Raw genomic sequence first — 12,838 nt, 5'->3', positions numbered from 1 at the left:
CTGTGCCACCATGCCTGATTTATGCGATGCTGAGGATTCAGCCCAGAGCTAGGTAAGCACTCTCCCAACTCAGCAATAGCCTTGGCCTCCATCATTCTGATTTTTGATGAGTGTATACCAGCAACTATTTCATGAATAAATCTATAGTTCAGGGGCATTCTTTTTAACCATTCATAAATATTTAAATTAGCTGTGCTTCATTTTTTTTGTTTGTTGTTGTCATTGTTTTTAGTTCCCTCTTCACCTTTTGCTGTAGGGCACAGTCCTTGGCACTGAGTCTAGGACATCATTCTTGCATAGAAGGCTACCAGTCTACCATAACCCTGGCCCTCTGTATACTTTAAAATAAAACGAGACAGCTGAGTGGTGGTGGCACATACCTTTAATCCCAGCATGTGGGAGACAGAGGCAGGTGGATGTCTGTGAGTTCGAGGCCAGCCTAGTCTACAGAAAGAGTTCCAGGATAGTTTTACAGAGAAACTTTGTCTTGAAAAATCAAACAAAACCAACCAATCAACCAACCAAACAAACAAATAATAAAACAAAGTAAAAACTAGGGAGGTGGTTAGCAAGAATAAACCAGAAAACTAGCTGTAATATGGTACTTCGACGGAAGAGTTTAAATGTTCGTGTGTTCTGAACTCTTAACTTCATTACAAGCACCTATGGGAGGCCAGTGGTTACATGACTTTTACAGATGACAAACTGGGCTAGCTTCTGATGGGCCTGGACCACAAACTTGTGGCCCCAGTTACTTGGGATAATGAGGAAGGTGGACATCAATTCAAGGACTGCTTAGGCTATAGAGTGAGTTCAAGACCAGTCAGGGCAACTTGGTAAGACCGTGTCTCAATATAAAAAGTAAGAGGAGGGTCCACTAGTAGAGCGCTTTCCCAACAGGTATGCAACCCCAGGTTCAATTCCCAGAGCCATGCCAAGAAAGAATTTAAGAAATTGAGCTGGCATCTGAGGGAGCTGAAAAGCAAGCCTTGTCCTGTGGATTAATGAACGTGCAAAGCCAGTGGGTCATGCAGGAAGTGGCTGTTCTCATGGGAGGGAGCCCAGGAGGGTTTCCTAGAGAAGCCAAGAGTGTCATGGAATAAGTACATACTGGGCTGTGAGGGGTGACATGCTTGCCACAGAAGCATGACAACTTGTGTCTGAGCCCTGGAACCCATATAAGTGGAAAGGAGAGAACAGACTCCACCGAAGATGCCTGCTGACCTCACGTGTGTTCACACTGTGAATACACACATCTTAAACACACACACACACACACACACACACCTTTAATTATTTTCAGACAGGGTCTCACTATGTAATCAGGCTGACCTTGAACTCACAGATCCACCTGCCTCCCCTTTGCCAATGTTGGTATTAAAAACATGGACCACCATGTCCAGTCATAAACACTATACTTTTAATTTTCTTTTAATTTTATGTGCATTGGTGTTTTGCTGGCATGTATGCCTGTGAGAGGGTCCCCTGGAACTAGAGTTACAGACAACTATGAACCGTCATGTAGGTACTGGGAATTAAACCTGGGTTCTCAGGAAAAGCAGTCAGTGCTCCCAACTGCTGAGCTATCTCTCCAGCAACCGCCCCCCCCTTTTTAAGAATAAGTAGGAATAGATGAATACAGCTTCTGAGGAGGCTGGTGAGAAGGATTCTCCAGATAGGGTGACCCAAGAGTCCAAAGGAATCAAAAAAAGGACAGTGGAGACTGTGTGTGCATGTATGTGTACATGTATGTGTATCTTTCTGAGGCCAGACGTACGACCTGGGTTGCTGGTACATGCTCTAAACACTAGCTGGATGTGGAACCGAGTCTTGGCCACCCACAGATGTACTCAGGCAATGTAAGCAAGGTGTGCGGACATGCCGTACTTCAAGTGGGGACGCAGCAGCTGCTATTTAAAGACAGCCTTCTGGAATGAGGATATTTACCTTGTGATCAACACATTTTGTTTTCTTCAATCACAATCAGCGACTGACATCATTTCCTTTCCCGGCTGTGTGTTCTAAACCTTCGCGTGTGGTTGTGTATGATCTGCCTGGAGCAAGAACTCCTTCCTGTGGGCACTCACGTCACCCCCAGACTGACACTGCTTTTAGGGTCCAGTAAATCCATTAAGAGTTGTACGACCCTTCCTGCTGACCGCAGAGAAGCCCGGTTGTGCTCGACATCCAACCAATCATTTTACAGGTGGGATTTATCATCCCTCTTGGTCAAAACCCAAATATTGCTACTTCACGTCATCAACATGTTTTGTTTCTAAACCCAGAGAGATATATCAGGCCATCCATCCAGAGAGAAGCCAAGACTTATTCCTGCGAGCTGGACGTGTTAATCTGCATAACTAAAGGAAGCCAGGTGGCCAGCGGCGCCACTTCCACGGCACAGTCTCCCTGACAATAACAAATTGTATATAAACTGGTTTCCATGGTTTATCTGTCCGCTTTGCAGGTGGCTGAAGAGATGCGGTTTGTCTCTTGGCTTGTTAAGGAGTGAGGGGCATCACATTTACCCCCCAGCACATTACAGACAAGGACTCATAAATATTAGGCTCTTTGTCTAAGAAAGAAGATCAGTCCTGACAGATTGAGAAATGACGGCCCTCGCTTTGCTAGCTTGCCTGCACTTTGTGCTACCCTTTGTTTCTCCCGTGAGAAATATTTCTCGCAAGTGCATGCAAGACACTGACGAATTCCTTTCTGATCTGAATTCACTGGAGCCCAAGGAATACGCTCTGAGAAGTAAGTAGGTTTCCCTGTCCCTCTCCATAGCCAAGCACGGGACAGTACGCCAAATTTGCTGGAAGCATGCTAAACTAACCCATGAGAATTTAAAAGGCACCAAGCAGGAGAGAGAAGACAAACCTGAGAGACGGGAGGAATTGCCACTGCAGAAGGCTGTAAAGCCAGGCTCGAGATGCTCTCTTACGGAGAGAATTGCTCCTAAATATTATGTGCTTTGCTAATGAAATCAATAGCATTTTACTTTGCACGGCATACCTGGGTTTATTTCCTCTCTGAGACATTCGATCTGCTCCTGATAGTGAGTCGCTCTCTTATTTAGTGAAACCAGCTCATCTGTTCTGTGCTGATAGAAGCAGATTCGAAGGCGTGTGTTGGAAAATGCACAGGCTCAGGTGAGCAGTGAGACCGCTTTTCATGTTCTTTGTCTGGCCTTCAAATAGTTGCAGTTTGGTTTCTGTGTGTTTCTCAAAATTATATGCATATCTTTCTGCCAGAACAGAGGATGGAATCAAGGGTACCTTGTCTAGGAATGAGATTCATTGTTGTTGCTGATGGCAATCATGAACAAGAAAACTGTAAAAACTCCTTTTAAAGCCAGACAGGCTGACATATCCATTTCCACTTAGAATACCCAGCCACTTTGTTCTGTGCTTAAAACCACTTGTATCATAATAGAAAATAAAATAGAACATTAGGATAATTCAAAATGCCATAACATTTGAAGAAATTTCTGTTCTACCTGGGGTCAGAGAGCCCGAGATTCGATGAAAGGGTGACAAAGTATAAACCCAGTTAATTCAATAGCTATTTTGTTTAAGTCCCGTTTTGGAATTGATGGTGTTTTATAACAATACGCGGTGATAGTGATGGGGGATGTTTCATCCGAGCCAGGCGACTGGCCACGGGACTCCAGAAGGTGTGACAGCAGGCCCAGATGTCTGGTGCTGAGATGGCAGGATACAGTCATCAACAGTCAGAGCCACGTGAGCACCATGAGCCTCGCAAGTGTCTCTACCTGTGCGCCACCCAGGCTCTGTCTACAGGCACCTTCCAGGAGTTTCTCAGCCTAGGGAGGCAACTCAGTTATAAGGTACTTTACTTCCTATGCAGCGAGACCAAAGTTCGATCCATCCCCAGCACCCACAGAGGAAAGCTAGGTGTGCTGGTCCCCACTCGTAATTCCCGTGCTGGAGAGGCAGATGGAGGTCCACTGGGTTGCCAGTCTACCCAGTGAGTGCTAGGCCCATGAGAGACCTGCTCCCCAGATCAAGGTGGAAGACTCTTGAGGGACAACACTAAGGTTGACCTTTGGTCTCCATCTTTATGTGCACACATCCGCCTGCATACACATGAACATATCCCGCATCCCCACGCACACAAATGTAAAGGGGTAGATGTCTGTCAGTTTCCCGCAATGGAGAACTGTGTCTGTCTGCAGTGGGTGTGACTTGGCACAGGTGCTTTGACATTTGTCTGAGATTTTTGAGCGCAGATGTGTTATTGACCTTTCTCATCACGATTTTCCTGGTGGACATGTGGAAGGAAAAATAAAAAGAGTGAAGAGAGAGGAGTGGGTGCCCTTTAGAACCTTGTCGAGGGCTTGCCCCTTTGGGGCTCTTCAAATCCCCTTTATGGCAGGGGAGACTTACCACTCTCTAGTTGGTGAAGGAGGAAATAGAGTCATAGAGATGCAAAGGGTTTGTGTGAATTAAGTTTTAGAATTGGGGTTTGAGCCCATGCCATCTGATTCCAAAGCCCTTCGCCTGGCCCTGTCCACATATATATTCCTAATTGCCTAAAAACAACCTTCTCAGTCTGCGTAATGTTACTCACCGTGTGTTTTGAGGGCTGACCATTTGACATTGGGTAACCAGCTGGTGTGCTTCTCCCTGGGGAAGACTATTTCTCCTGCTCTCAACATTCCTTAGTTACCTGTAGTTCTTTGTGTGAGGTTCAGAGCACTTTAGCGTGTCTCTTGGTGTTGTAAGAGCCTGCTTGTTCATTCCCTGCTGCCCAGACTCGAAATAACCACACAGAAACTGTATTAATTAAATCACTGCTTGGCCTATTAGCTCTAACTTCTTACTGGCTAGCTCTTACATCTTAATTTAAGCCATTTCTATTAATCTGTGTATCACCACGTAGCTGTGGCTTACCGGCAAGGTCCCCTCTGGTGTCTATCTCTGGCAGGGCTATGTGGTGTCTCACTGACTTCACATTCTTTCTCCCAGCATTCAGTTTAGTTTTCGCCACCTAGTTCTGTTCTGCCCTACTATAGGCTCAAAGCAGTTTCTTTATTCATTAACCAATAAAAGCAACACATATACAGAAGAACTTCTCACATCATATTGGTATCATCTTTGTTCATCTCTTGTTTAAGCAGTCCTGCTGGTGAGACACCCTGACCATAGCTTCTGACATTACTAGAAGACACAATCTCATAGCAAACACCCTGACCCTCTGGCTATTACAATCTTCCTGCCCTGTTCCACAATGACCCCTGAGCTTTAGCTTTGGGGTTTGTTTTGTAGATTAAATGCATCTGTTAGGTTTGGCCTCCACAACTTTACCTTTTTTTTTTGGTAATGGTTTCCTTCTATTGCAAGGAAAAGTTCCTTGATGAGGGGTGAAAACTACACTTATCCATGGGTATAAAGACAAATATGTAGTATGTACTATGTTGGTTAGGTAAAGTGGCGGTTGTAGGTTCGCCTCCAAGATCCATGACCTCACTGGCCCTGAGGAGTGGGCCGGGTTTCCTGTACTAGGTATGATTTCCTGCTTGTTGAACAGGTATGAAGCCCAGTTAGAGAGCTGTTGGTTACTGCAGAGGCGCTCATGCTACTGCCGCACGCTGAGGGTTTTCACGCCGTGCCGCTGTCACTGCGGTTCACAGGCATCATAGCTGGACAGGACTGACAGCTATGTCCTTCACTGGGAAGCTTGCACAGTGCCTTCTGATACCACGAAAGATAGTCCTCTGTGAAGAGGCCTTCAAATCACCAGATCCTTACCTTTGATCACTGCCTGAAATAATCAACCACCAAAGAAACAAGACCAAAGCAAAAATACAACCATGAGAAAGGAATGGGAGGTACATCCATCAATACCAATGCAGCCAGAGAAATGGCATCAAGAGGGAATAAAGTGCTTAAATTTAAACCAGTTAAGGAAATTAAGGCTGTCTGTGCTAAACGTATGCGGTGCAAATGTTAAGGAAGGTGTGGGAATGGCAGCATCCACCTGTAGTCTGGGGTGGCAGGGCCGTGGTGGTGGGTGCGGTACAACTGGGGCCAACACTAGATTTCAGCTAATGGGTCATGGTTATTTGTTTCAAGCAGAGTGAGGAAGACACAGATATTTCTGTTATTTGTTGTGCCTTTTATTGTACAACTATGTTTTGAAGCACCTTCTCCAATCTAAAACACACAGATGGTGATGGGTTTGGGTTGCGTGGAGCTGGATAACATGTCAGGGCCCGAGGGGATGGTCTGGCAAGAAGGCCCTTGAAATCTAGGTGGCGATGCGTGGCTATTCTAGGAAATAAGAGGAGGTGACTTAGAGAGACTCTGAGCGGGAAGGGTGGAGTGAAGGGCATATTCTTTTTCTTTTTAGCAGCCTCACATACGCTAGGCGAGTGCTCACCACTGGGCTACACGCCCAGCCTGCTCTTATCTGTGATTGCGAAGCTATCGGCTTGGACTGTGTTGGTGGAGTGGCAGTCCCTGCGGCGCTGCCTCTCCTGTCCTTCTACCTCCACAGTCGGGTACGTCACATTGGAGGCAGTCAGCATGTTAGAAAGGAACCGAGCAGCCGCCGCAAGTCAGGACGTGTTTATTTTTCAATACTGAACAAACTAGAAAAAAAAAATGTGACTGCTCTCTAGTGATTGGCCTGTCACTGAATTCAGCACACAAGTTGATTAAGCCACATACAAATACATGCAGTTTTGCCATGCATTTTGTTTCAACTTCGCAGTACTTATTAAGGCAAATGAAATAACCACCAATATTTATGCTGGGTTACACCTGTCGGTGAGCAGAAACCATGTGGCTTGGCTCCAAGAGGTAACAAGAAATTCATTGAAAGCAGTCTGAGAGACAGTTGTCTCCATTTGGATTTTAAACTAAGGAGTTAGGGATTTCATTTTGATTTGTAGCCGTGGTGATGCAGATTGAATTGTGTTTCTCCAAATTCATATATTGAAGCCCTACCCAGAACATCACAATGTCACTGCGTGTGGAGATGGGGGTCTTTAAAGAGAAATTAAGCTAAAAATGAAGCAAACAGAGCCCTAGTCCAGTGCCAGGTTAGGACACAGGCCTGCTTGGAAGAAAGATGACGTGAAGTTGTGGAGTGTATATCTGGGCCCGTCTGAACCAAGGCGATCAGCCTCAGAAGAAACCTGCTCTGCCCACATTGCCATCCCTGATGTACCCATTTGCAGAACTATGAGGAAAAGGATGCCTGCTGGTGAAGGTGCTGTGTGGCACCTGCTGGCAAAGGTGTTATGTGGCATTTGTTATGGCAGCCCTTGCAGGCTCATCATGTGCCACATGCCCTTTATATCAGTATAAATTATAATATGTCTTCTCGAAAGATGTAGGCTGAATTGTGTCTTCACAGAAATATGTTTATGGTCCAGGGAGATAGCTTGGTTGGTAAAACACTTTCCTTGAAGGACCTATGTTTAGTAGTCCATGCTTATAACCCCAGTGCTGGGGAGGCCAAGAGAGAGGTCCCTTTTGGGGGGCTTCCTGTCCAACTAGTCCTGCCTGTTTGTTGCATTCCAGGTTAATGAGAGCCCTTATCTCAAACATGGTGGACAGTGTCTGAGGAATGACAGCCGAGGCTGTCCTTCTGGCCTTTTGCCACATCCAATGCATTCCCGTACGCATGAACATGCATGCACACAGAGAAATACCCTTGCTTACTCCTTGACCTTTAATTTTTGTGACATTATTTGGAAATGGCATTTTGGTTGTAAACAGGCAAATAATGTAACAGTCCAACAGTGAGGACAGAGCAGGTCCTGATGTCATGATCATTGTCCTTAAAAGGGGGAATCTGGACACAGACGCAGAGGTGCCAACCACCAGCAGCCTGGGACAGACTCCCCAGAGCTCCTGGTGTGAGCTGCCCCTTCCCTGCTTCAGGCTTCCAGTCTCCAGGTGCAGAGAATGGATTTCTGAGTTTGAAGCCCCCCTGGGTATGGAGACTGTCGAGACAGCTATAGAACAAGAAGACAGACGCTGAGACAGACTGCTCTGACCTCCCAAACACACGCTGCAGAATTAAATCATGTGTTTATCGCCTGCAGCGGAAAACCAGAAGCCCATAGATCTCTGGCGAGGGGCCCAGGCCTATGATACAGTGGTACCGTTGGCAGCCATTTCTCAAAGTCCATGCCTGCCCATGTCTAATGCTGTCCACAGCGGAGGCCCTCGGTGGGAGCTGTGCCATACGTCCACCCCAGGACTTCTGACTTTGCTTCCATTTCAGCTCTCCAGACACAGTGGTGGGAAAGAGGGGTAGCCAGGAGTTTCCAAGCAGTCTGCAGTGCTTTTCATACCTGGCTTCTGAGCATCTTATCCCCACAGCATTCCCAACACAGCACTTTTTTGCTAAAGAAATTTCTTAGCCCCGCACATCCCCGGTCCCCGCTTCAAGTCTCGTAGCCCACAACAGAACAGGCAAGATACCCAGCTTCTCATCTTGACTGTGTCGTCTCTTTGGCTTCATCGTTTATTTCCTTGTGGCCACTGTTTTGCCTTGTCTGTGTGCCTCAACTCTTTCCTAGATACCAAGCCCCGCAGTGGACCCTTGTCAGAAGAGGCATTTCATTGTAGACACTCCACAGGGCGACACCAGCCTGACCTAGGATGTGGGTATCCTTTGGGAGGAAACCTGTTGCAGTCTACCACGGCATAGGCGGTTTTGGTGTTGTGCTGTTTGCCTGCATGTGTGTGTGCTTATGCATGTGCATATGTGTGCATGCATGTGTGTGTGTGTGTATGGTGTGGTACTGGGGATTGAAGCTAGGGCCTTCCGTCTGCTAGGCAAGAGGCAAGAACTCTACCATCGGCGGTATGTCTATTGTATGTATGTCTATTTGCCTGCCCAGTGTGTGGATAGTGCCCACTCAGGTGTCTGCTAGGAAAGCTTTTTCTTTTGTTGCTCAGGACCAACACTACAGAAACCAGGAAAATCGCCTGCTAGAAAGAGGATAATGATATAGTAGCTCCCATAGAAAGTTCTAGGTTCTGTGTCTATCAAACATCCATGCAGGACTGAAGGTGTGGCTTGGTGGCAGAATGTTTATTCAGCTCAGGAAAGACTTTGGGTTCAATTTCCAGCCCTCCCCAAACGACCAAAAATTCTACATGAAATAATAACAAAACTTCATACTGTGGTAGGATAGCGTGCTTTCTCTTAAAAGATAGCCGCATCCTAGGTGAGCGTGGAAACGCACACTGCAATCCCCGCACAGGGGACAGGGCATGGGTCTGTAATCCCAAGTAGTTAGGGGACGGAGGCAGGAGGATGAGTTCCTTTCTCTAGGCCTTTAGAGAAACCTTGTTAAAAATAGCTCCGTAGTTGAGTGCATCGTCACTTGTACCAAACCCGGGGCTTGATCCCAGAGCAGCGAGACAACAGGAAACTGCATTTTCATGCTCTCCTGTCATTACCACTGCAGAAGGGACATCTGCCACGTAGCACAGTGGACTGGAACATGTTGCTTTTAATCCTTTGGGCACGAAAAGTCAGAACTGGTGCGGTGATGTGCAGTGTTGTGCTCTTAGTCCTGACCTGTTCTTCCCTCCCTGTGATACAGCATTTTGATCTGCACCGTGCCTATGTCCTGGTGTCATTTAGGTTCTTGATGGAAACTCATTAGGGTGGTGGCCAGAAAAGGGGTAGTTTGCCCATGTAGGAAAGGAACGCAGTGCAATTTGGAAACCAAAGCAGCTTAACTGGAAAACCGCCAAGGCGATCAGGAGAGGAAGCAGGAACGGAAGCATCAGTGAAGAACTGGGGACTCCATGACATGTGACTTGCAGAGAGTGTCCCCCATCCTGTTTCCTTCCTTACCACTCTTACAGTTCCAGACCCTACACTTCAGAGTACAGAGCTTGGGAGATCCTGTAATGGGAAACATTTTGAAAACCACTCTAGTCTATTTGTTACAAATACATCTAGTATTTTGGGTTTCAGGGAAAATCTGAAAATTTTTTTTTGGATTTGGGCATTTTTACTAACCTTGTCAAAATTTAATCCTATTCAGCCAACATACACAAAGTTCTTCCTCTAAGATGCACACTGACTAACACAGGGCACAGTCTTACCCTCCTGGGAGACAGATGGGACACCATGACGCACCTTCCGGTGTGACACACTGAACAAGAGTCTGGACTGTTTCCTGGGAGAGATAGTCCTCTAGCTCAGACTTGAAGGATGACTCAGTTATTGCCAGCCGACTGAGAGGAGAGACAGCGCAAGCTGGAAGGTCAAGAATTAGTCTGGTGTATCGTTAGAATGGAGCAGAGGGAATGTTCTGGCTATGGCTGAGAGGGTGAGACCAGAGGGCAACTCAGGACATGCAGGGCCCCTTGAAGCCCTGCTCAGGAGTCCAACAGAAATCCTAGTGGCCAGAGAAGTCACACCAGGAGCACATTAGTATCACCCGGGAAATATCCTTGTCCACGCATCGCCCTTGACTTCTGTTGAACTCTTCATGCCCCATTTCCCCCCAAAAATATGTATGAATAAAGTATAACTAAAAAAATAATCTGGAGCTAGTACAAAGAAAAAGAGAAGGGGCTGGGACTTTATCTCAGTGGGAAGAAAGCCTGCAGGAAGGCCTTATTGAAACCTTGTTTTGTTTAAAGAGAAGGTAGGGAGGGAGGAAGGGTCGGAAGGAAGGAAGGAGCGAGGGAGGAAGGAAGGCAGACAGGTAGACAAGCTGCATTTAAGAAACTTACGTCAGCATTATGAGAAACCCCTGGGTTCTGCAGGCTGTGCCTGAAGTCCTGTGGTGTGTGTGTGTGTGTGTGTGTGTGTGTGTGTGTGTGTGTGCGTGTGCACACCCGTATGTGCATATGAGCATATGTATCTCTGTGTGTGCATGTGTTCACTTGTCCACCCAGGAGTACAATCATCCTCCATCTTCAAAATGAAGTCAAAAGCTGCTTGTAAAATGGAGTCTCTCAGGGCAAGACACTGCCTGGGAAAACGCCATTTTCCACAATGTGGAATAACTTAGAATGGGGGCATAGCTTGATCTCAAGGAACGGATAAATTATAGTGAAAGGCAAGGAAAGCAGATGTATGAAATGTGGCTGCACTGGGAAGAGAAAAAGTGGTCCAGCTCTCCCTCTGCCCCCACAGCCCATCTTCAGGGTCCTGATACGAAGTTTAGGTTTAACTAGAAGGTGAAAGGTGCCCAGCTCAGGGTCTTGGTCTAATGGTCCCGTTCGCCATCATTGTCTCTGCTACAGTCTCTCCAGCAAGGTGCCTAACGAGTACCAGCTGTGTGAAATCTCTTTCCAGGATAACAGCTCCCTCTGGCTGCCGCCCAGCTCCAGCCCCTTCCTCCTCCTAGCATGAGAACCCTGGGAAGAGGCTAGCTTCTTGGAGTCCCTGGTCTCAACAATCTGATGGCTGAAAGGAGGGGCGCAGGGTTCCTTAATATTTTAGAGGTGGGATCACTTGTCAGAAGTTTTTTTAAAATTTAAAAAATTATTTTCTGTGTATGTGTGTTTTGCCTGCATGTCGCTGGACCCCATGCATGCAGGGCAAGAGGAGGCCAGAAGAGGACTTCAACTGTAACAGCTGCCCTGGAGCTAGAGTTACAGACAAGTGCAAGCTGCCGTGTGTGTGTGCAGGGAATGGAAGGTGGATGCTCTGGAACCCAGAGTCTTAACTGTGGGGTCACCTCTCTGACTCCATGAACGTGTCCTTGGTGTTTCAGCCCTTCGAGGACACTTGCAATCTTTTTGTTTGTTTGTTTTTAGAGACAGGGTCTCTCTGTGTAGTCCTTGATGTCCTGAAACTCCCTCTGTAGATGAGACTGGCCTTGAACTCACAGAGATCTGCCTGCCTCTGCCTTCCGAGTGCTGGGATTAAAGGCAGGTGCTACCACCTCTGAGCTCAGTTACGATCTTTTGTCTTCACGGTTCTTAAAATGCTGAGGGAAGGGTCCACCTGGGGCCTGGCCACACGTATCCCTCATTGTACCTCACAAAGGGAAGAGCTGTCCACGGACCACAGCACGGAAAACCCTGGGGAGTAAACACAGAGAAGACGCGCGTGAACGAAGCGAGTCTCTGCGCCCCATGAACTGGGGCCGATGGGCTGCCAAGGAATTAAAATAAGCAAATAAACATGCCCAAAGTGGTGAAAGAATATTGGCAATACAAAACTATGCATTAAAGGTAGATGTTAAAGACAGTAAAAAATACTGTCGTGGATACATAATACATAGAGTAAATATTAAGATGGATAGCGGTGAAGAAAATTTGGTGAGCTAGCTCAATTTGATATCCTTCTCAGAACAGAACAGAAAAAGATGAATAGATCTTTCTTCTGGAAAGTTTAAAAAAAAAAATGAAAGAAAAACAAAGAGACGGGAATTCAAATGGCTTCACTGGACTGATAACAGGGACCAGAAACAGAAATATAACAAAGAAAAGGAAAGAATATTTGGACAAATAAGAGCCATGTTTTCTCCAGAGCAAAAGGGGAAGAGGCTCACACAACACTGGACACGACAGGGAAAAGAAATCTGTCCCAGTGTGTCCAGACAGAGCTGAAGTTAAGAACATTCAGAGCAATAAGGAGGGGCTGGAGAGATGGTTCAGTGGTTAAGAACTCTTGCTGGTCTTTCAGAGAAGCAGAATTTCTCACCACTGCCTGTAACTGCAGCTGCAGGGGCTCTGAAACCCTGGTCTGGCTTCTGCTGACGCCCACACATGCAGTTACAGCTACAAGTGAGTCGCTGGTACTGAGCTTTTCTCATGGGCTCTGGGGATTTGAACTCAAGACCTCATAATTCATTTCTTAGTGGCACAGGGAGATT

General features: G+C 46.6%; 1 protein-coding gene across 1 annotated transcript in view; it reads left to right on the top strand.

The window, feature by feature from the left end:
• The first annotated feature begins 2,471 nt into the window (after positions 1-2,471).
• The window catches only part of LOC125390283 (O-acyltransferase like protein-like), a 50,591-nt gene continuing 40,224 nt past the window's right edge, over positions 2,472-12,838 (top strand). The window contains exon 1 of the mRNA XM_048419215.3: positions 2,472-2,757. Coding sequence (XP_048275172.3) covers positions 2,610-2,757 — 148 coding nt within the window. The 5' untranslated portion in view covers positions 2,472-2,609. The remainder of the gene's footprint in view (positions 2,758-12,838) is intronic.

Source organism: Myodes glareolus, chromosome 13, assembly GCF_982192425.1.
Source record: "Myodes glareolus chromosome 13, mMyoGla1.1, whole genome shotgun sequence".
NCBI classification, from domain to species: Eukaryota; Metazoa; Chordata; class Mammalia; order Rodentia; family Cricetidae; genus Myodes; species Myodes glareolus.
This window is presented reverse-complemented; position numbering and strand designations above follow the sequence as displayed.